This window comes from Enoplosus armatus, chromosome 8, assembly GCF_043641665.1.
Source record: "Enoplosus armatus isolate fEnoArm2 chromosome 8, fEnoArm2.hap1, whole genome shotgun sequence".
Lineage (NCBI taxonomy): Eukaryota > Metazoa > Chordata > Actinopteri > Centrarchiformes > Enoplosidae > Enoplosus > Enoplosus armatus.
The window spans coordinates 24,242,546-24,266,573 of NC_092187.1; the positions used below are offsets into that span (position 1 = coordinate 24,242,546).

Sequence of the window (24,028 nt, forward strand, 5' to 3'; positions counted from 1 at the left end):
ACTCCTCAGTGTTTGTTTGCCAATATGATTTTTTATTTTTTTTTAAGAGTAAATCAGCACTCATTCAGTCTCAACTGTGGTGCAACAACAGAAAGAAAACAAACTTAAGGCTCAACCCCCCCCCCCCCCCCACTGTTTCATAAACTCTGTCCTTTCAGAGTAAAAGTAATCAATAGAACAAAACAGCTGGTGATAAACACAGTTCAGTCAAACGGTTTACATGGTGTCCACAGCTCTGCTAAGCGTGTGCTGTTCATCCTGAGTAGGAGCAGAGTGTTGCCTTTGGTATAGAAACATTAAAGAGAGAGGGTGTAAAGAAGGAAAGCACTGAAATAAAAAGGAATCAGATTTCTACTGAGACTCAGCTGAGGTTTGGCAGTGTGAGCTCTAATCCAGACTCATGTCCTCGTCCTCCTCTTTCTTCTCTTTGGAGTCTCCTTTACTGCCCTGCATGGCTCTGGCAAACGCCTCCACGTCTGACAAGGAGACAAAATACATACGATTATACATAAATAACAGAAGAAATACATTGATTAGAGAAAATATTTTACAAAAAAAGAAATCTGAGTTACAATCTGTCATATTAGCTTCGACTGAACGATAAGAGCGGATTATTTATTTATTTTTTGTTTACGCAGTACCAGGACTGTGGATTTTGTGCTCCATCTCCTCCATTAAAATTGCTTTGCTGTCAGTATGGACAGAGGGAATCGTATAATACTGTTTTATCTTATATATTCCCAGTATTACACTGTGGAAACAACTTTAGTTTAGTTCCACCACTTGTGCGTGTTTGTGTCTCACCTCCTTTGTTGGCGGCGTCCACAGCTTCTGCCGGCAGACCGAACTGAGTCAAGAGAGGGCCGAGCTGCCCGGAGGCCAAGGCACTGCTGAACATGCTCATCGCCTGAGGTAGGGGGGAATCACAGTCATCGGGTTTCATTCAAAACTGTCTGACATCAAGCTGCAGCAATGAAACAGCCTCACTAAATGAACTGTGGTACCTTGTTATAATGCCTGTCACCAAATACCACCATGATGAAGATTACTGGTAACCAACTGCATATGTTCCATTGAACACACCTGATTAGCTGATCGGGTGTGGGTGCACGGTCTTCCTTCGTGCATAATAAAAACACAGCCTCCGTCTCAAAGTACAACTTCAGTGTTTATTTGGAGCCACTTTGTGTTTTTCTGTTACCTGCTGAAACTGAGGTGAGTTGATTGTGTTCTGGATCTCGTCAGCGCTCTGCGGTAAACTTTCTCCGCTGGGGAGGAAGGGCAGGAGCCTCTGCTGGATCTCAGCGTTAGTCAGGATGGGAGCCATCATCTCCGGGGTGCAGACACTCGCTAGGTCCACTACAGAGCAGGAGAGTAGTCCCGTTAGCCAAATTGAATGAAATACTGATGCTGGTAGCGACTAGGCAGTCCTAACTCAGTCCCACACCAAGACTTCGACCCCACATTCAGACATCCGCCACTCACCCGCTGATCCCTGAGCAGCAGCCGAAGCTGGGACGTTCATGGTGGCGAGGATGCTCTGAAGGTCACTGAGCTGGATGGGCTGGTGGGAGGCAGGACTTCCAACGGAGGCTGGGACCACTGGGGTCTGAGCTGAGGCTGCAAATGAGACAGACAAGGGAGGTGTCAATGCAAAGAGTAAACAAGGTATTAAAAATGGAACACTTCTCTAATCTTCCGCTCTCCACCACATTCATTCAACGTTGATAAAGTATGAAGAAACCTATCAATCAACCTCTTGGCATATCATCCAACATCTAATTACCATGAATGTACAGCTATCCAGTCTAAGAAAAACCGTGAATCTTACTGACATAATGACAGTGCTGTACTTCATGTACCTGGGGTGGAGGGAGCAACACTAGTGGGGGAGACAGCTGAGGCAGCAGGAGTCACAGGGGTGGTGGGGGCCTGAGAGGAGCTCAGTCTGGGGGCTCCACTTGATGCAGGAGTGGCTGCTGCTGATTGGCTACGAGAGCTGAGAAGGAGGGGGGGCAGAAGTAAGGGAAGAAGGCAGGAGAGCTCATAAGTTCTGTAGTAATTGATCATATTTTTACTTCTCCTATATTCCACATCTGTAATGACAGTGCTGATATGTGTGTGGTGCTCTGGCTCACCTGGATGAGGAGCTGCTGGTTGCTGGTCCTCCACTGCCCAGCAGGTTGGCGAGTCCTGGTCCTGCTAGAGCTCCCAGACCTCCTTAGACAAACGCAAATAAATCAAAAAGGGTCCAAATTGATCTCCGATTCTTATTTCAAACAAATACGAGAGCGGTGAGCTTTTAGCTTCATTTCATGTTGAGTACAGGGAAAACATCTGTTAAAATGAGATTTCAACACGACATGTGCTAATTACTACAGGACATTTGGATTAGAAATATATATAACTTTACACTGCTAATCATATTTGATCAAAAGACTATGTATTATGTGTGTACTGTGTATTACATTTTATTATAAAACTTTGGAAAATCTGGACAAAAATAAAGTGAACAAACTCAAAAGCAGTAAGGCTTGAGTGTGATTCTACTAAGTAAGAGCTTTTGTCTCATTAAGAGTAATAACGAGGGCCCCTTACTAAACCTTATTTACATCCCCCGGTCTTTTTATATAGCAGGCCATATGCAAGTACATAGTACAAGTAATACTTTGACTTTTTAAGGTGCAATTTGGCTTTAAAAACATACATTTACATGTCAACTTGAAGGAAACTGCTGCCACCGCGAAAAAAGATCCCCTAGGGAAGACGCGATGTGACAGAAATTGGTGATGTGTTGTTTTTGAAGGTTGTTACCTGGAAGACTTCCCTTCTCTCAACAGATGAATGAGTCTCTGCTGTGGTGATTTGAAGATTTATACATGTCAAAGAAATATCCAGTGGTGCTCACCCAGTCCTCCCAGTCCTGTTGGTCCGATCAGCTGCATCAGCTGGTTGTGGCTCATGTTTCCCAGCAGGTTTTGCAGGCCCCCCTCTCCTCCGAGGGCGGAGAGTTCGTGGCCGCTGCTGCCACCGCCGCCTGCTGTTCCAGGAATTGGAGGGTTGTTGAGGTACTCGTTCACCTTACGACAGTGCTCATCATCCTTGTCAGTCTTTGGCTCCTAATGGAAATAAGGCAAGCAAGAATTCCTAGAAGTCAGAGCTAAATTCTCCACAGACAAAACGAACAGGCTCAATTATATCCAAGTTATTCCTATGTGGTCACACAAGGCAGGTTTGACCAAAAAGATTAAACTAATTGTGGTTTTGCCTCTCTGTTTTGTATAAAGTACTCATACACACAACACATAGCTGAGAACTGTGTACAAAACGTGTATCAACTGTTGGTGAAAAATATTTTTGGAATAAAAAAAAATCTATTCTAATAAGTTATAAAACCACAGGACATAACCTAGTTTCTTTGATTAAAAAAATCAAAGACTGGAGCAGATGAAAGGAGAAAACCACTGGTGGGAATAAATATTAAAAGTGTGGCAGCCTGACAAATACACTGATTACAGCCATGCACAGCCTGTCATCATGACTGTAATAATCTCTCTTCTTCTCTGCTCATCACTCTTATTGCCTCCCACTTCACTTTCCCACTCAGTTTCCTCTCTATTGAACATCCACCTGCCTGCACCCAAATGTACACAGATGTCATGCATTCGCTAAGACAGTCTCCATTTCTTCTCCCTTTAAAAAAGAAAATCTTCCTCTCACCTGCATCCAGAAGAACAGTCTCTTGGATCCGGCCTTGAACTTCAGGACATAGACACGTCCAGTGGTGCACTGGCTCACCCTCTTGAATTCACAGTCATCAGGGAAGATGATCAGGTCCTGGAGCAGGAAAGGCACATCATAAGACATTCAAGAGAGAGAGGGCAAAAACACTGAGGATTCTCTGCCACAACAAATCATCATCAACCAACTGAAAGGGAAAACCACAGCAGCAATGTCACTGCAGCTCTGAAATAAAGTCATGGTCACCTTGCTTTCTCTGCAGAAGGCCAGCTAAATTTGGATTCAATGTGTCAGCACTGCTTGTATGAAAAACGCTAGTATGTACAAATACAGAATGATGATAGAAAGTCTTTTTTTCATTGGCATGCCGCCACTGCCCTCTTTTTCTTTACGGTATTTGTGGAATGTATAACATGTCTGGGGATAGGTCTTAAATTCTACTCAGCCACAGACCTAAAATCATCACATAAACAACAAAGTAAAAAAAATGGTTAGCTTTACAAATTTCACTCCTTCTAGAATCACTGATTACATTAAGTATATATATTTGTCATTTGAATAAGAGAATTTACCAAATTGCAAATCATAACTGCTGACTAGAGTTAGTTACTTACATCATCAACATTCCCAGAGGTCCTGTCCTTCCAGCAGAAGTGAATCAGGGAGTCGTCGGACTGCTGGATGTACACCGTGCCCTTACGTTTGTCTGGTGTCACTACGTTCCCCTTCAGGGTCATTTTCCCAGCACGGAACTCCACCAGGTACTTGCTGGAGCTTCCCCTAGAGCCGCTCACCAAACTTGGAAACAGAGCGCCTGACGACATCTTTAGATCTCTTTGTAAATCAGCCTGAACACTGGAGGAAAAGAAAAAAGGAGTCAGCTTTAGAAGGCCATGCTAGCATTTTACAATGGCATGGTTATTTATAGTTATGAGTAACAAAATTACAAAAAGAAGGAAACATAAGTTGGAATATTTCGTGCATTTTTATTTTTTCTGAACCCCAGAATTGTTTTCATGGATTTGTGGACAGAGACAGAAATGTACCACCACATTAACACCAGCTAGTTTTACTTTTACTTATTTTGTAAAGCGTTCTTCCCGTATATTTCTCAATACTATATGACAATATGGCTTAGAAATATATTGTCTAACACTGACGATCATATCTCATAAATAAGTTACTTAAATAAATACAAATAACTTAAACTAACTATTCAATCGGAAGCAGGCAAACTCGAATCTTCAGAAAACGTTGACATGAACTCAAGGAGTTGGCAACTGCACTGTCCGTTAGGTTAGGAGACTTGAGTGGCAAACGATGCTTGATTCTTACAGCAACTTCTTTTAGAATAACACTTTATGCGTGATGTCTGGCAGTCACAATGTTGTTGCTGAGTGTGGAACTGTGTGTTTATGTCACAAAGACCTTTCAAAGCGAATTAGCGAGTTAGCTAGTTAGCTATCGTTAGCTGTGAGGAGTTCTGTGTCATGTTGGTTGTCAATGCTAACGTTAGCCCATGACTTGGCTAAACCGACGAGCGACGGAGGCCAAAGTCTTCAAATTTATTCAGCAAGCTAAAGTCATGCAAGTGTTTCTAAAATAACAGCCAACCTTGTAGAGGGCTGTCATTTGAACAGCTTAATGTGAAACTGAAGTTTACAAATGAATCGTGTTCAAATACCTGAAGTTGAGTTAGCAGAGTTAACCAAGTTTCTTTCTTTACGTCGTTTGCTAGTCACGAAACTCACTTCCGTGTTGATTTCCTGTTACGTCGTGAGCGCGGCGTTATTTTTTTCTTTTTTCAGCCCGTCCCACACGTTTTGCGGCAAGTCCCGCCCTGCTGTACTGTGATTGGCTAGGTTGTTATTTCGACGTGCCCTTGTGATTGGATGCCGGCTCCACCGGTTTTTCTGTCAAATTTTCGCCAAGGCCCGTTTTAAACGCTAGTGACACTACTGACATTAACATAATGTAATAATACATATCCATCCATCCATTTTCTGTAACCGCTTATCCTTTGCAGGGTCGCGGGGGGGCTGGAGCCAATCTCAGCTGACATTGAGCTAGAGGCAGGATACACCCTGGACAGGTTAATAATAAATATAACAAATATACGTTTATTTTAAATCCTTATATCTACAGGGGGAATGCAACTTAATTTCGCTCTACGCAATTTAACCCCTTGTTCATATAACATTTGCTTCTCAGCAAATCATGTATTCATAAGTAACTTTATTCAATGAACATATTACACTCAATCTTGAACCATGTGTTGCCATCTAGAAAAATAAAGGGTTAGAGAACTATATAAGATAACAAAATACGCATAATTATTTGAAATTAAAGCAATTCAGTTAAAATAACATTTGGTTTTTTTATCTGGATGCTAGCTAACAATCAGCTTTAAAGTTATGCTAACGTTACAAAAAACACCATGTAGTTTATTCTGGGATAATGTGACCATGTATTGTCATAATTACATATTGGAAAAACTCTCACATTATTTTCACATTAAAACTGTACTGTTTTTCAATAAACATTGTGTACTAACAAATATTATTATATTATTACGCCTATTGTAGTAATAATAATAATGGTGGTGGCGATGATGAGGGTACCGATGCTGTTTATTTATAACACTTCATAAACCTAAGACACTAAACATATTTAATGTATTAAATGTTATTAAGGAGATTCCAGCTTCTTGGGGTCGACCAATGAAAGTAGTTAGGGGCGTGGTCGAGGCAATGAAAACTCGCGAGAGACGAGAATGGGAGGGTTTCCGTGCGACCGCTCCACACGGATTGACAGCTTGTTCCCTCCCGCTGTAGCCGTTAGCTCAGTGGCTGTACTGCCGGCTGTTTGAATGGTTTAGCGGTGGAGAGCAAGGCTGAACTGGGATGCGAGTATTATAAAAATCGAGATACTCTTCACTTTAAAAAACAAACAGAAGACGCACTGCCCGGGGTTGGAAACAAAGGTAAGAAGTGCACAGAGTTAGCCAGTGGGCTAACATTAGTCAGCTTTGTTGCCCTTGGATTAGTTAGCGAGCTAAATGCTAGCTGGCTTATTCAAACCAGGCATATCGCTCAGTGCAGGCTAGGCTGTGGACTGGCTAACCAACATGGATGCTGTTTGTGTTCCTTTGATGCGGTGCCTGGAGATTATCCGCTTTAACCACGGTTTGATTCCCGAGCCGACCGGTATTTTCTAGTTCTGTTGCCAGTCACGAACCGAAAGTCCTACAGTATGTGGGGGCAGGCAGACGCTGGACTCGGATCCCTAGGCGTCATATCGATTATTGTGGGTTCTACCGTGATTGATTTGGTCAGTTAAACAGTGAGAAGGTACCACAGGATAAATCCGGATTTGTAGTCTACAGCCAAGTGGGGGGCCAGTGTGTTTTTGATCTCGCCTGTCTGTGGAGATGTTGGAGAGACAGGTGCAACTTCTCTTGCAAGTTGATTAATAGCACGTCAACAGAATAGCCAGTCTATTTAAGAATATATAACGTTGGCTAAGAAGTCTAAATTATTTCCATTGTATTGTTCTTAATGGGGCAGTTCCTATTATTGGTTTGCTTACGAGCGAATCTAAAATAGCTGGTGTGGAGCTGCTGCCTTTTTCTGTCCTCGTGATGTGTGTATGGAGCGGCAGCTGGTGTTGCAAACTGTCTGGCTGCGTGGGTGTGAGAGAGTGCATGCATGTATATTATAAACATCTAAGTTATGGCTCTGGTCAGCCACTTTGAGTCTATCATTAACTGCAATTAACTGCCCGGTCCTCTACTATAAGTCATGCTGATATGTTTTTGTGAGCAGGCATTACAGCAGGTCCTTCACCTTTTCACTCCCAACTGTCAGACTGTCACTTTAGTAATAAGTTCCAGCCAGATTCATTTTTTTGTCATTGGACATAAATGATTGAAATATAATGCATTTTTCTTTCAAGTTGATTTGTTGCTGCATGTATTGTTTGTGGATGTTAGTGGTGTTGCCATAATGTACTGTATCTGCATAGTATTGCATTTGTTTGATAGTAAATTTTATAAAAGCAATATTGTATTGGTCCAATGCTACGTACTTCCAGGATATGACTGATTGTGAATTTGTATTTTTTTTGTGATGATTGATTCTGGGAGCATGTCGCTAAATATAACAGTCAAACTAGCAGGAGAATAAAAATAGAATTAAAAAAAAAAAAAAAAAAAAAAAACAAAACACAAGCATTAGCATAGAGTCTATCAGTATGAGAGCTGAAAAGAAATTGATCTATTTTTAGACCAGCGCTTTGATTAAGATAAGCTTTCTGTGAAAATGTTCTGCTGTATCTTTATTATTAGTGAAGAAGATCAACTGCTTGCATGGATAAATGTGACTCATCTATGTAGTTTCACACAGATCATTTGACATGTGACTAATTATTAAATGCTATGATCAGTACATATCAGCTGCACAACTGAAGTACTGATACTTAGTATTAATAGAGATGAATACTCTATTAACAATACTATTGATATTGACATCTCTTGAAAATGTATGTATCTACAGTGGTGAACCTTGACTCAAATGGCCGATTACACAATCTCACAATGACTATTCTTGCCCAGAAACTGTACAAGCTTTTTTAGAGACAGAGAGACAGGGAAGTATTTTAACAGCCATCATAGTTCAGCCTTAGGACACACTGAATTCAGAGGTGTGACTCGCTATCATCTGTTTAAATGCATGATGTTTTTATTCATTAAGTGCTTAAATGATGCATAAATTGCATCATGGTCAGGGAGTGGCCCTTTCCAGCAAGTTATCTGTTAAAAATGTCATCTGAGTCAGCCTTATTTTACAGTACATGTCCAGGAAACATTTGACCAAATCGTATTATTTTTCCGGGTCAGCTGGTCTGTGTAAGGCTTTAGGTGCATGATGTCATCAGTATGAGCTGTAGTATAAGTGGTCATCAGCAGTGACTCATATAAAAGCCAGTCACATCAAATCAGGTTACACCTAGATAACAGAGCAGTATTAGGTCAGAGAGGGAGATTATCACCACTGCCACACTGCAGTTACACTGAACTAAGTGTGGTTCAGTTCACTGGTCATTTATTATACGAAATAGGGCTGCAACTAACGATTATGTACATCTTCAAATGTCTTGTTTTGTGCAGTATTTCATTTGCAATGACATAAAACAGAAAAGCTCCAAATCCTCACATTTGAGAAGCTGGAATCAGAGAAAGCTTCCAGTTTTTGTTTGTAAAATGAATCGGTTATCAAAAGAGCTGTTGATTATCGACCATTAGATCAGTCGATTAATCGTTTCAGCTCTACTAAAGACCTCTTTGACAAACTTAAAGTGAAAATAGTTTACAAGCCTATGTAAATCTAGAAATTAAAAGTTAAAGTTTGAGAGCATCTGTGGAAAATGGGAGAAAAGTACATTTTTTTCAAATCATGCGACATGTTTCTGATATGTGTTTAATTAGGAATTTAAAATTTGATTATAGATATGTCATCAGTTATTGTGCCTGTTCTAAACTTGAGAAAGTTATATTAGCTGTGGTGCAGTGTGACAGTTTCCTGTCAGAGTGTCTCTGCTGTGACCCTTGAAAACCTAAAATTATCCCCCAGCTGGGATTCCTACTTTGGCTCCCTGGTGTTTGGTATTGATATTTGTATCCTCACGTAGGAGGCTGACACGGTTCGTATTCAGTCTCTGACATTAGAATCAGAGGAGTTATAGACGACTGTAGGAACTGAGCTTTACAGAACTGCTTCAGATTGATTTCTCATTTTCCAACCCAATGAATGAGCGAGAGACCAGCCTAATATATGTTGTTATTACACAGTGATGCGCGTTTACTCATATGCTGTTGTCTCTCAGTTCTTATGTTTTTGAGTCTTTCTTAAAGACAGATCCAACAGGCTCACAGGGGGATGAACACTGCTGTTAACACAGTTCGCTGTTTGGTGAACTTCTCATGCATGTTCCACAAATAAGTGACATTACAGGTTTTTCAATCAGCTTTTTCCTGCTTTGACATGACTTATTGAGGAGTGGCCAGAAGTGCAACATTATTGAAAGTTTTAATCCACAGAGAGAATCAGAAACAGAAAAGGGTTTATTACCACGTAGGTTTTCACATTCAAGGAATTTGCCTTGGTGTTGTGGCGTATAACAGTGAAAATATACAAAGTAAGAGGGGGAAATTTTGTGTAAATTGTTGTTAAAGTTAACCGAAACTGACATCGCTAGTTGAAAGAAATCAAAGAGTCAGGTTAATTTTACTATATTTTTACTGTATTTGGGTGTTAGGATTTCTACAATATTATAGTTTAGTTGTTGACAGTTAAGTGTGACATTTCTGAAAGATACTACATGTAAACAGGAAGTGGATTTGAATTTGATATAAGCTCAAATCATAAATATGTATACTTTAGCCAGACAAGCCATTTATATTTGCAGTTGTTTTCCCTTCTTTAGAGCTGCGACTTGATCCTATTGACATCCAGGTGAGCTAAACGAGGCCAATCTCACCATTTGTTTATCTAAGTAATCCGAGTAGTAGAATGACCTGTGGTTTACCATCTACAGGTGTGTATCACGTTACTAATTAGAGAAGAACAGATCCCCTGAAGGAAACACAGTTAACCCTTTTGAATGAAAGACTGGCTGCTGATGGCCTCAGGTCATGAGTCTTGTCATGAGCGTGTCCTCTAGACAGGATGGTGTAACAGTCCTGTGATCGCAAGTCACATGGGGCTGTCAAATAGTCACCTTCACTTTCCCTTCTGTTGCCACTTCACACTTTCGGTCTCCCTCTCTTTCTCACCCTAAACACATCCCGTCTTTCTGTCTGTCTGTCTGTCTGTCTCTGTCTCCCTGACCCAGTCTCCGCTCAGTCTACCTCTGTCGTTCCATCTTCATCACTCTGACTCCCCCGCCATGTTTTTCCTCTGTCATTCCTCTCCCCCCTCTCTGATCTTTGACAGTGATTTGACAGATTTGTTCTGGCGGGTCATGGGTGCGCTCTGCAAATGTTTCTGTATGAAGTTCCTCAGTGAAACGACATAGTAATGAATAACGTGATAAGAGAAGCCGCGATGTGAGAGTTTCACAGCAAACTCGTTAATTAAGGCACAGTTTGTCCACAGGGTCTGATTTATCAAGATGAGAATAGAAGAGTATTTTCAGGAGTGCTGGCTTCACACTTACACCTGAGCTGACTGTTACAGCCTCAGTCGTCTTCTGTTGAGCGCTGAGCAGGTCGGACATGTAGTGCCTTGCCGAAGGGAACCTCAGCCGTTGCTATGGAAGGCTAGGATGGTGTTAGTATTTTGTAAACTGGCTGCCCCGTTAAAATAACCACATCTAAATTCATTTTTATGTAGAAATTTGAAACGAAATGCAGCTTATTTAAGCTGAGTTGATTGTAGTACTGTGTATAAATTTAACAAGAGCTTAAAAGTTAGAAGAATAGAAGTTAGAGAATTATTTGTTTTTATTATTAAATCTCTTTGGGTTTTGGCCTGTTGGCATTTTTCACTCTTCTCATATCTTATTGACCAAACAATTAATTGATTGATTGAGAAAATAATCGAGTAATGAAGCGATAACTATCTTGGACATTGACTGTATACCTATGCAGCACTGCTGACATGAATAGTTGATCAATAAATGAGTGAATAAGAATTTTACTTATTTATCTAGTGAACACGTTAAACATTTGCTGATTACAGCTCTGCAAAGTCATTTTAAGTTGTCTTCTGTACAGTGAGTGGTGGCTGCACTCGGTCCATTGGAGTGCACAGTACAGTACATGCACACACAGTGTCCCAGAGTGCAGGTCATTACTGTAATGTTTCCTCCTGCACTGTTAGCATGTGTGTGTCCATTGAGAAGGCTCATGCAAGAACGCAGACAGACAGCTGATTGGACATTAGCTAATGACTTGGATTGGCCTTTTTGCATCTCAGCATCCCTGTGCCAAGATGTAGAGACTGATGGGAAATCAGGCTGTGGAGAGGTGTGTGTGTGTGTCTGTGTCTGTGTGTGTGTGTGTGTGTGTGTGTGTGTGTGTGTGTGTGTGTGTGTGTGTGTGTGTGTGTGTGTGTGTGTGTGTGTGTGTGTCTAATTTGTATGAAGCTAGCCTTTGCTCTGAATGATGGCGTTGTCGGCGCTTTGGGCTCAGCTTGATTTTGTTTCTGCATTCTTTGAAGAAGTCAGTTTTATTTTGTTATGCTCAGCTATCCAAGTATGGGCAAGCGCTGACTATTTAATGGTAGCATGATTCTCCTAATAAGTACAGAGTCAAAGGGAACTTGACTTGAACCAAGCTGAACCAAGAGGCCTCATCAGCTGATTAGCAAACAGCAGGTGTCTGTTAACAAAGTACATATGTATATATATAATGACTGAGAGTCTTTTATAGACAAATCAAAGCTAAATTACATATTTGAATAGCACTTTCTGGGCTTGTCCCCTGTCATCATGTGGGATGTTTTCACCTCTAACAAACCACACCAGTTCTCTGGAGATTTCTGGCACAGCAAGTCGCATATCCGTCTTGACGACATCATGTTCAGTCAACACAGAGGCTGTGGTTGCAGTTAACTTTGTTCAAATTATACAACGTTTGGAGGAATATTCAAGCACACGCAGGAAGAAGGAATTCCTGTTCTTATTCTCATAAAGCTCTGATTGGCTCAGCTGTTTTTCCCACTGGGTAAACAGCCTTCAATGAGCACAACACTTTTCCTTGGAAAAGGAACCAAACAAAAAGGGATAAAATGTGTTTTAAAAATCTAAATCTAAAGCATTCTTGTTTTACTATGCTGGTGAAAGGTTTGAGTGAGTTAATGAGATGCACCAGTGGTTAGTTTCCTGCCCTGCATGCATCTGTGTGGCAGCTGTGTTTACTGTGTCAATCTCCAGCATTGAGGTCGCATTACCATCTATTGATTATCAGGCAGGACTGGCCGAGGCTGTGTGTGTGTGTGTGTGTGTGTGTGTGTGTGTGTGTGTGTGTGTGTGTGTGTGTGTGTGTGTGTGTGTGTGTGTGTGTGTGTGTGTGTGTGTGTGTGTGTGTGTGTGTGTGTGTGTTAGTAACCTGATCACAATGAATGAGGAATGGTACACTCTTACAACTGACTAACTTTTGTTTTATTGGGGCTGTACCCAACTCAGAAGTTTGTCAGTCGAATCGGATTTTGCTGTTCAAAGTTGATAGACCATCAAGCAATGTTTTATTAAACTGCCAGATTCTTGAACAGGGTTCAGGGGGACGTTCAGGGCGACAGCGACGTTCAGTAATATAGTAAACTAGCCAAGTTAGCCCCCCGAGCTAATGCGTGCTAACTACGGTAACGACTGTATCGGATTAAGTTGCTGTAAATTCACCACTTCTAAGCAGAAGGCAGAAGATAACGTTATCTCTGAGCCTGAACGGGAACCGACCGTCTCACTCAGACTCACCCAGGGTCCGGGTCCACAGCTGCCTGTACCTGTTGCAGACATCTTCACCAAACAGGTGACCACTTGACGTAGTGGAATGATTTCAGTAGAAGAGTAGCGTGAAAGGGAGGAGCGCTCATTCTGCAGCTACTTCTGGGGACCAAAATGTCCCCAAAAATAATAACTGATTCAAAATATGTCAAACAAAGGGCCAAAAATTCCCTAAAGGTAGGCTGTTTTTAATTTAAATGATTTGAAACAAATGAAAAGCGAGCGATCATCACATTTTAGCTGCTGAAATGTTTTGTATTCAGCAGTTAATGGATTGTAAGATTCTCACTGCTCACTTTATTCTCTCTGTGTCTCTGCCAGCTTTTTAATAATCTTAATTGTTATCATTAAGCAGCTGATACGAGGCCTGTGAGTACATGAATAACTTTGGTCGGGTGTTTGTTAAAGCATTTTTACTCCGTTATGAGAGCAATATTGACAACAGCAGACAGGAGCTGTGGTCAAATTCCCGGAAGACCACTTAGAGATTAATATCTGAGCAGTGAGAGAGGAGCTGAAGAGGAAGTGAAATGATGTCCCTATTGTTAACGCTGCCTTGATAAAGTTATGTAATATATTGAACCTCACAGGCCTTTTAGAAGATATTTTTCACTGTATCTTTATAAAAATGAGAAATGCAGTAATTCAGTAATTGATGATCAGCATGTAAGCAGCATGCAGAGAGGAGAAACGTAAACGACACTCGGAGGAAAGATGGGGTTTGAAAAAGGTGATGGAGTTAGGAGATGGAAAGGGTAAGAAATAAGGGAAATTGAAAGCAATGAAGAGGGGTAGAAATGTGGCAAGAAGAGGAGAGGATGGAGGAAAAAATGTCATCCGAGAATGAGGAAAGAGAGGGGAAGAGATGAGATGACACATTTAATGAGGAAGTGATGACAAAGGTGTAGAGCAGAAAGAGGGAGGTGTGGAGGAAAGTGTGATGGAGGAGAAGTGGAGGATGGATGTGAAGTGGAGAGGAGGGAGATTGACACAATGGTAGAGGGAGCAAACAGGACGGAGAGAAGCAGCAGCTGTATTTGTTTTCATCCAACTGTCACACAAACGTTTTAAATGGCACAAAAAAATTAAATGGGAATCCGCTTCATCATCTGGGGAACATCCTGACTTTAATCATTATGAAGAACAGCTGACGATAGAAACAGAGACGGATGAAAAGACACTTTTAATGAATTAATTGATGAAAATAAGTGTGTGTGTGTGTGTAATAATATTGACTAATGATCCGTGTCTTCCCTACTGCAACGGTTTCATTTTGTAGTTCTATTTAGGACATTCTTTCTTCCTGTTCAGACCAGGCCTTAAATTTAATATGAACAATTAGTCCCATAAATGCAATTAACAATATGCAGTCCACATCTTTTTATGAAAAATCTTTTTGTTGAAACAGGAAGTCATTTACTGCTTGTGCATTTAACATTACACACATTACTTTCAGATACAGCATGTTGCCACGTGCCAAACCACATGCCATCTCCTCTGCGGCTGTGTGTGCACTGTCTGCAGCGGTTAATGTGCAGTACGCTGTAGTGGGCCTGTTGGGCAGCATACCCCCTTTCCACCAACCAAGCCTAGTGCTAGTCCTGTGCTGGTGCAACAGCTGCATCTCTTGGTTAAAACGTTGATAATATACAGCATGTGTGTGACGCTACTTAGCGGTCCCTTTTTTTAAAACAACGACACATATAGTGTGAACAGTGTCTGAGTGTATTGAAGAGCTTTGGTGTTCAGTGAACCATCCCTGGATAAACAGAGCTTTAATACCAGACTGCTTGTTTACCTGAACGTCGAGTGTACACTGGAGTGTGAGTGGTATATCAGTATTTGGCTCATTCAGTCACGATACAGCCACGTTCTGGAGTATCTATATGTTTGTCAGCATTACAGCCACTTAATTATCAACACTTTCGTCAGTCAAATACATCTCTTACCCTGGTGCTACCAACAGTGTGCAACTAAAACATTTCACACCATTCGTGACACGAACGACCACTGATAAATGAGGTGTTTTTTCAACCCCTCTTGGCTTTTCATTATTGTTCTCACAGTCACAGTTATCTGGAGATTTTGAAGAAGTGACTAATCTAATCTTTAAGGACAGGAAATGTAAACTGTCACATAAGCAGCGAAGAGGAAGAACTTTCTTCAGATGAAGGACCAGCACTTACGAAATATCTTTTGCTTTTCTCGGCTGCTTTTCCTATAAAATATGGATTTCAGTTTACTGTCGTCGAGCTAGTTGGTGTGTGAGTGGAGTGACAGCTCCTTTTGATGCAAGCTGACAACAGGAACCCTGGCCTATTTTTCATCAATCACACACACACACACTGAAGAATAAAAGAGAAAAACAGCCTTAAGTGCACACAAATGCATCAGTTGTGACTCCAGCTCCACACACACTGTAATATATAACTGCCGTATTCTCCAACCGTTTGTCTGGTGAAATGAAGTGATGACGGGAGAACTGCTGATTTGAATCCCAGTAAAGCGAACACACATCTTACTTAATATTCTCTCTTCATGTCTTAAGCAACGTCCAAAACGTCCCACTTCTCCAATAGAGAAGTGTCTTTGTGTCTAACTAGCAGGCTTGTTGTTCTGGGCCTTGTGGGCGGCACGGTGGTGCAGTGGTTAGCACTGTCGCATGGGATGTTCGGGTTCGGCCCCCAGTCAGGTGCACATGTATTAGCTCTTACAGATATTCACTTGATATAAACAAACATTTTTCTTAAGTATCTCTTCAATTTGTTCATTAAAAGATGAAGATGTTCTGCGGGGAACATTTACAGATGAAAAATAACCCTGTCAGTTCTCTGTGGTGGACAAAATATGGAGTCACTGTTTCTAAGTGACCTCAAACAGCGATGAGGGCCAGTTGGTTTATTGGTTGTGTCTGTTATGTGATCTCATGTTTTGAGAACTCCGTAAGTTTTTATTGTTCCAGGTAAGAACAATGCAGTTTAAAACCTTGTTCTTCCCCAAAGGAAATAACGTTTCCTTCTTCCCTCTGCTGTGTGTTCAGGCTCATTGGCAAAGCTCCTGAACATCTTTTAAACAGCAATGCTCCCCCCCCCCCCCCCCCCCCCCCCCCTCCATGCACGAAGCCTGCAGTTGGTTAATGATAGCACAGGATTTGTTGTCAGTGCCACGTTTCTATTTCACTTTTTTGTTTTGATGCTTTTATTCTGTTATTTCCTGTGCGTTCCTTTGAAGTCCCTGATGTTGAGGGAGAATTTATGTACATACAGCAGGAATTATAAACACACAGACGGTCTCATACATGTCATTGTGTTCAGTGTTATTAATCCAGTCACAGTGGGTGTGCAGACAGCACCAAATGTGGCAGCTATTCAGAGTTTCACAGGCCGTTTGGTTATGTTTTGTTTGTTATGGAGACGATGTGAACATCTTGCAGGACCCAGTTACACAATCGGAGCAGAACAAACAAAACAACGTCTGGACTGATGCTCATATACAGCTGTTTCCTCCACACGCAGTGAAGCTTGTTATTGTCAGCTGAAGTTAGACACACGACAGGAAGGTTGGACAATATCAGAAGCTTCGTTTCTGTTTATTCCATGGAAGCTATCCCTTAAATTATCTCTGGTTTTCAGCCACGAGGGCTTGTAGATTTATCCAAAATGTAGAGGGGATGCTGACTTGTTCATTGTTTTTTTTCTTTTAAAAGGTTGCACTCTTGATGTGACAATCTACTATTTCAGTTGTACGGATTATTTTCCCTTCATCTTTTTTGAGTGTTGTTTCTAGTTTCTTTTTTAAACATTGCATGGGAAGAAAAAGAAAAGTGTGTTGCTGGACCCTTCAGGAACATTGATTTGGTGTTGAGGTTTTGATTTGTGTGTAGGTGCTGCAATCTGTTTTGATTTTGTGTCACTTGACATATGAAGGATGAGATGTGACAGTGAAGCAAAAAATAATCTTTATTAGCACAGATGCAGCTCAATAAAAGGTACTTCACTGCAAGTGTAAAAGAAAAATATGGTGTGCAGGACTAAGAAAAGTGAGACTCCGGCATGGAAGCGCACACACACACACACACACACACACACACACACACACACTGTCACACTCTAAGACACAGGCCATATGCTGTCGCCCTCATTACACCGTGTGTTAATTCTTTCCGGTCTGTTTCTTCCTGTGAATGGCCAATTTGACTTGCAGCTCCTTTTAACGAGACACAATCTCATTGGCTGCTGGCTCAGGTGGGCAGAGTCTTTGGTTTAGTGGTGGGTGGGTGTGATGAAACACACACACACATACTAGCACAGTCTCTCAGTATAACGATAATCCCTGGGGGTACAGATGAATTGCCCTCATTGGTTAATCCCGGTCAGGTGGGTGGTGAATCCGTGTTGTGACTGGTTAATCCGAGGCACAGCAGTGGGCGGGATTTAAGCAGGTGTTAAATCGATGTGTTGTCAGGCGTGTCGAGGCACTGTAGGGTTGCCATGGCAATGGCGACCATCTGGCGCCATATAGGGCTTTAGATTTAGACTAATGGCTGACACACAAATGAGGACTTTCAACAATGTAAATATTTCAAAAAGTAATTTCTTTGGTATCTTTGTATTGAAGAGGGCATGTTTACCTGTTGGTGCCCCCCCCCCCCCCCCCCCAGTTTAACACACATACTTTGTAGTGTGAGTGATGGAGCCCGACCTGATATTATTGGCCAGTTTTATCTTATTGCAGTTATATCAGTGTTTGCATATGTTACACTACAAAAAGCCAAAGATATGTTCAATGCACATGTGTTCACATATCCTCAGTGACTACATGTAAGGGGGCCTTATAGACATGTTTGTTTATGTTGTTTTTATGATTTAAAAAAAAAAAGTCACTGAAATATATCGTTATTTGATTTTATTTGGTTTTTGGCTCCAGTCTGTGATGTCAGGGACCTTCTGAAGCCTTCTGGGTTTGGGTTTCTCACTTGCCACTGGGCTTTTTTAGTGAACTGGACTTTTGGGCAATGGGTGAAGCCCAGGTGTATCTAAAGCTAGGTGAGCAAGAGGCAAACACGAAGGCTGAGTGTGACTGGCTGAGGGATCAGTCAAGGCAAACACCCTTAACTAAAAGATCACACGGTGTTTCAGCTACGTTCATCGTGCCATTGCTGCTTGAAATGGGAAATATGAAAGCAGCTGCCTTTATGCTACTATGGCTGCCATTTTAATGTGACATCAGACAATTGCATTTTGGAAACCGTGGTCAAATTTCTCACTTGATATTTGAGATGGCTTAATGTCAGGTAACTTGGAGCACATTGGTTTTTTATTATTTCAGCCTCCCAAGAATAAATATTACACCACAAAGAGTATTTTAATACGCATTGACATGTCTCGTTACAATATTTAGCCCTTGAATCACAGTGAGATAACTGCTCATCAGAAAGGTGCCGTTCTTTTCCTGTTAAATTAAGTCTAGCAGTCTGGTCTGTCTGTGTAGCTGAATTGGCTTACTGTGGTCTCTAAGCCTGCCAACCCCCATACACCTGTTGTCTGACGGGGTTATATCAACCCGGGTTAGGCCTGCTCAGTTCAGGCAGTGGATTTCCTCAAACCTCAGATGTTGCCCTAACAACACTTTTTGTACATAAATAGCAAATTCACAAATTAGTGTCCAAGCTGAGCGTCGTCCCACCCCTTCTCCAAATATTCACACGCCTTATAATCACCTCTCTTCCTGCTTGAAGTTGGTTTATTGGCCTGTTGTTATTGTTGTTGATGGGTGTGTTGTGTTGTTAGCGTACGGTGCTCTGGTTGAATTAGCTTATCATGCTGCCCCGTAGCCCCCGCACTGACCTGCAGTATCCTCCCTGACTCTACTGATCCTTCAACTCGTTCATGTATTTCATCAGACTTGTACCAGATGATTTAGCATGAATGCTAATATTTTATAACAAATGCTTCATCTCTCAAATCACCAATATCTTAAGAGAGAGCTACAGCCACAGCAGCTCGACAACACGGCAGCAAAAATACCGACGCTGCAGCCGTGATTTAAGCTGTATTTGTTTCTGAACAGCTGTTTTTCTGTGTTGTGCAGTATATGTCATTTTGCATGCAGTATATTTAGATAGTCATGGTAATAGTCACCACTTCCTTGTTTAATGCTGTAGATAAAGTAAGAGCATTTCATCACTTACGTGAGAGTCTCCCAACCTTTTTTTGCACTGAGGTCTATTTTTTGTGTTTTCTATTTTGTCTCGGACCGACGGACCGGGTCGGCCTATCACAACGCACTCTTAAAGATAAAGTTAGACCGGGAGTCTCCCATTAGTCTGTTTGTGGGTTCACATGCGTGTTTATGTAAGTTTTGATTCTGGTGTGATCTCTGTTTATCCCCCCCAACAACAAATATGAGAGAGACGGGGGGGGTGAAAGAGAGCTCACAGGAGAGAAAGTGGGCCACCATACAAACGAAACTAAACAAGAGACTTAACTCTGACTTTATTTGCTCTGTGTTTCATTGTGGTTACTGACTAAATCTAAAAATATACAGATCTCAGCAGCCCTCACACATTTCATGATGTGCTGAACGCTCGCACGCTGCTCTGACCTACTTTAGTTCAAATCAGTATGTTGTTGTTGGGGCGTGACAGGGAGTGATGCAGAGTAACGCAGCACCAAGTTCAAGGTTATTATTATTATTATTATTAATATTATTATTATTCACCTTTTTTATTTTCCAAATCATATGATGTCCTTGCGACCCAGTGGCAAATGTTCCAAGGCCCAGTACCAGTCCACAGCCTTACATGATACAGACAGACAGACATATATCTATAGATATCTATAGATGTGTGTGTGAATATGTTTGTTGCTGCCTGATGCTGTACGTGAAAGGGTTAAATACTTTAGACTTGATTATCTCAGCAGGTTAACCACACAGTTAGATGTCATCCCGCTGTCAGTTAACATACCTGTTAACATACCTGTTAAACTGCTCTCACCTACTTCCTGCTTCTTCACTACAGAGTTTCTGTTGGCGCCTCCACCTCTTGCTCTTGTTGCTCTCGTTAGCATCTACCGCAGCTCCTTTCTGGAAATGTGAGGTTCATTCAGGACACAGGAAATGAATCTCTCTGCCTGCCTGGCTGTGTGACATGAACTTAAGTTACCCTAGTTAACCTCATTTATTCCTTTCTCTTCCTCTACACATCACACCCTTAAATCCCACAGCACCATGTTAACGAAGTAGTCCGTCACCATCTGGCCGTAAACAGGCAGCTTTACATTCGGTATAAAATAGTGTGAGATTTGGATCATTACTTCATGTTAAGTTGTTCATGTTACTTGATGTTCCGAATGTGCTCTGGTGGTATTTTCCTCTTTATATCAAGTTTCTACATTCACACAAGGCAGAAGACGCTCAGGCCTGGTTTTGTTTCCATCTAAGCTTCTGTAAAAGACACAGTTTAGTGTGATTTCTATCTGCAGCAGGAGGTTAATGGACCAAGTGGGCATCCTGTACCTGAGAGATGACAAGCTCGACACTGTCACCTGGCGTTTGGGGACTGGATCGGACAGAATAACAATGGATTCTTTTGGAGATTCATTGAAATTGTCTTGTTATTTGGTCGTTTAAAATTCATCCTAATACAAGAGATGTTGTTGTGTTTCTTCTACCTGACAGGTGAGAGGCTGAGTGAGCGAGGGAGCGAGTGAGAGAAGGAACCAGAGAGAGTGAGAGAGAGTGAGAGTGAGAGTGAGAGTGAGAGAGAGAGAGGCCATGGAGCAGCAGAGACAGAGATCTCTCTCCACATCAGGAGAAACGCTGTACGCCGTGTTGGGAGTCGACAAGAGCGCCACAACAGAGGACATCAAGAAATGTTACAGGTATAAGTAACACACACACACACACACACACACACACACACACACACACACACACACACACACATAATAATGTACCACAACAGCCCCGTGCTCCAGCTTTGATGTTTTATGTTGTAAACCACTAGAGGGCGTCGGAGGCCTGAGACCAACCCTTTCAGTGGATCCTGAAATAAATGATTTGTGAAGTGTTTCTGGTTGCAAATGATTTAACATTTTGCTCACGCTCATATTGATTAATTAAGCTCTTGAATACAGCAGTTAATTTTTTTTTTTTTTTTTTTAATTACTTAAAAATTAATCCTGGAGCCCTCCATCTAGTTTATCTAATTTGGCTTATTCTGTTCCTATTTATCCACATTTCATATCTCTGTGACTTACTACTACAACATTTATTTCTCCAAAATAAAGTTCTCTGTGGTTTTGTTGTCAATTGCAACCCATTCAAGCTCCTAACACACAAACCAAAACAGATCAAGACTTCTGCCTGCTATGGCCCCTAAAACAAAATGTAAATAAATAACAGCAAAATAATGGTCACATTTTAGTTCTGCCTTGAAGTTGCTGCCTTCCTTTTTAATTGGGAGTTACTTTTAAATATTTAAAAGTGTTTTGATATTTAAGAGGGTTTGGGGGTCCTGGTATTATGCATGCTGTCACACTGTCATGTCTTACTGGGACACTTCACCCACGAGTCAAACAGTCTGCTGTAATAAAGGCTGGAATTATTTTAGCGTCTCATTTCACTGCCATATTTAAAGGGATTTTCTCTCTCTTATCTTTTTTTACAGGAAACTGGCATTGAAGTTTCACCCAGATAAGAACCCGGACAACCCAGATGCGGCCGAGAAGTTTAAGGAAATCAACAACGCCCACTCCATCCTGAGCGACACCACCAAGAAGAACATCTACGACAAATACGGCTCGCTGGGGCTCTACGTCGCAGAGCAGTTCGGGGAGGAGAACGTCAACACCTACTTTGTTCTGTCCAGCTGGTGGGCGAAGGTAGGATGGACAATCTGCCCGTCTTTATGACCGACCTTTAAGTGTTCTGCGCCTTGTTCCACTGATAACAGATTTGTTTGTCCACGTTAAGTAGTTTGCACCTTCCAGATACAGGTGTATTTAGCTTAAAGGACCAATATGTTGGATTAAGGGGGATCTATTGGCAGAAATGGAATATCATATTCATAAGTATGCTTTCAATAGTGTATAATCACCTGAAACGAAGAGTCGTTGTGTTTTCGTCAGAATGAACCCTACAGAGGGAGCTATGTTGCACTGCCATGTATCTACAGTAGCCCAGAGTGGACAAACCAAACACTGGCTCTAGAGAGGGCCTTTCACGTTTTCACGTTGCAGTGGCAGCTTTTAATGTTGTGGTGCGACTGCTCCGTTTGGAAGACGAAGAAGAAGAAAGAGGAAGGGGAATAAGTGGTTGCTGGTGCTGGCTAATTATTTCAGAGAATGAAGGATCACACTTATTATTTAGCACAAGAAAAAGCAAAGGTCAAAGAAGCGTAGTTCAACTAGATTAAACACAGACAACCTCTATTTATCTTAAACAGCTGGCTGCAGCATAAAGATTAAAGACAAAATGGAGTGAAGTTAAAGAACAAACAAGAACAAGGAATGTTAATTGTTTATCTCTCCATCAGCTGTTTGATATTTAATATCCCTCTCCGTCTCTGTCTCCGCTCTTCGTCCCACAGGCCTTGTTCGTCTTCTGCTGCCTGTCCACAGGCTGTTACTTCTGCTGTTGCCTGTGTTGCTGCTGTAACTGTTGCTGCGGTAAATGTAAACCTCGGCCGCCCATGGACCAGGAGCCCGAGTTCTACGTCTCCCCCGAGGACCTGGAGGCCCAGATGACCGCTGACGAGAGAGGTGAGGGCAGGCAGGCAGGTTGCTGCTGTAACACTGAGGGGGGGAATAAATATGCAACACCTCATCATAATCAATCTAAAGTCCAACCCTCTGAAGTGTTGAGCGTGTTGTATATTACATTGTATTATTTTCATACTCTATTAGTCCATAATTTCTCTTTTTTAATGATCAATCAGTATCAGATTATAGTGAAAAACAACTGCTAATCATAATTTGCAAGAGCCCAAGTTGACTCCAACGGCCCAAAGATCTTCAATTTACAAGAGAGAAACAGAGAAAATTAGCAGAACCTCAAATCTGAGCAGCTGGAACCAGAGAATGTCAATTAAATGATTAATTTAAATTAATAAAGTGTTGTTGCTAATGTGATGTGTCGTCACACAGTTCTAAGAACAATTTATAGGAAGATAGACACACAGCTAAGTGTGTGTGTGTGTGTGTGTGTGTGTGTGTGTGTGTGTGTGTGTGTGTGTGTGTGTGTGTGTGTGTGTGTGTGTGTGTGTGTGTGTGTGTGTGTGTGTGTGTGTGTGTGTGTGTGTGTGTGTCCAGATGGCGGTGAGCCCATCGTGATGCAGCCGTCCTCAGCCACAGAAACCACTCAGCTCACCTCCGATGCCCACCAAAGCTACAGGACCGACGCATACTAACACACTCTCTCACTCACACACACACACACACACACACACACACACACACACACATATACAGCTCACATTACAGTTCACCACAGCTCAACCAATAATACACACACACACACACACACACCTTTCATGTCAGTTCATCTGTTATGTTCCCTTCATCTACAGCTGTAAACTCACACACACACACACACACACCAGCAAATACTATACACATCACTCACAGTCAGCATGAGCTCAGCAGCTCAGCTCAAACTTTTACCTATTTTTAAATTTGAAATCAACGTCGAGTGAGAGGAGGAGGAGGAGGAAGAAGAAGAAGAAGAAGAAGGGACAAAACACAGAGACGCGTTTACTGAATACTTTACAAGATGGTTTTAC

General features: G+C 41.7%; 2 protein-coding genes across 4 annotated transcripts; one reads left to right on the top strand and one right to left on the bottom strand.

The window, feature by feature from the left end:
- Positions 1 to 38: 38 nt before the first annotated feature.
- Positions 39 to 5,502, bottom strand: adrm1 (ADRM1 26S proteasome ubiquitin receptor). Of its 2 annotated transcripts, none has more exons than XM_070910459.1 (10): positions 5,426 to 5,502; positions 4,356 to 4,596; positions 3,721 to 3,837; positions 2,909 to 3,119; positions 2,139 to 2,217; positions 1,863 to 1,999; positions 1,486 to 1,620; positions 1,202 to 1,359; positions 805 to 907; positions 39 to 476 (listed from the first exon to the last, which is right to left on the bottom strand). In XM_070910459.1, the coding sequence occupies exons 2-10, from the start codon at positions 4,563 to 4,565 to the stop codon at positions 388 to 390; spliced, it is 1,239 nt and encodes a 412-aa protein (XP_070766560.1). In that variant the 5' UTR covers positions 4,566 to 4,596; positions 5,426 to 5,502; the 3' UTR covers positions 39 to 387. The 2 variants fall into 2 exon arrangements, with proteins under 2 accessions (XP_070766560.1, XP_070766559.1); XM_070910458.1 differs by having other exon boundaries at positions 2,139 to 2,220.
- A 1,102-nt stretch (positions 5,503 to 6,604) lies between these two features.
- dnajc5ab (DnaJ (Hsp40) homolog, subfamily C, member 5ab) lies at positions 6,605 to 23,656 on the top strand. 2 transcript variants are annotated; one of them, XM_070910654.1, is made up of 5 exons: positions 6,605 to 6,724; positions 20,926 to 21,128; positions 21,917 to 22,130; positions 22,838 to 23,009; positions 23,559 to 23,656. In XM_070910654.1, the coding sequence occupies exons 2-5, from the start codon at positions 21,022 to 21,024 to the stop codon at positions 23,654 to 23,656; spliced, it is 591 nt and encodes a 196-aa protein (XP_070766755.1). In that variant the 5' UTR covers positions 6,605 to 6,724; positions 20,926 to 21,021. The 2 variants fall into 2 exon arrangements, with proteins under 2 accessions (XP_070766755.1, XP_070766756.1); XM_070910655.1 differs by lacking the exon at positions 6,605 to 6,724 and adding an exon at positions 20,579 to 20,599 and having other exon boundaries at positions 21,031 to 21,128.
- Positions 23,657 to 24,028: the final 372 nt, after the last annotated feature.

What these genes read in the sequence shown, in the direction of transcription:
- adrm1 (XM_070910458.1), bottom strand. Translation starts at nt 4,565, where the DNA reads ATGTCGTCAGGCGCTCTGTTTCCAAGTTTGGTGAGCGGCTCTAGGGGA. An exon ending in AACAGGACTGGGAGGACTGG is followed by an intron (nt 2,221 to 2,908) that starts GTGAGCACCACT and finishes CGTTTGTCTAAG; the next exon opens with GAGGTCTGGGAGCTCTAGCA. An exon ending in ACTCACCTCAGTTTCAGCAG is followed by an intron (nt 908 to 1,201) that starts GTAACAGAAAAA and finishes CCCCTACCTCAG; the next exon opens with GCGATGAGCATGTTCAGCAG.
- dnajc5ab (XM_070910655.1), top strand. Translation starts at nt 20,579, where the DNA reads ATGTTACTTGATGTTCCGAAT. An exon ending in TGTCCAGCTGGTGGGCGAAG is followed by an intron (nt 22,131 to 22,837) that starts GTAGGATGGACA and finishes TTCGTCCCACAG; the next exon opens with GCCTTGTTCGTCTTCTGCTG. An exon ending in GATGACCGCTGACGAGAGAG is followed by an intron (nt 23,010 to 23,558) that starts GTGAGGGCAGGC and finishes GTGTGTGTCCAG; the next exon opens with ATGGCGGTGAGCCCATCGTG.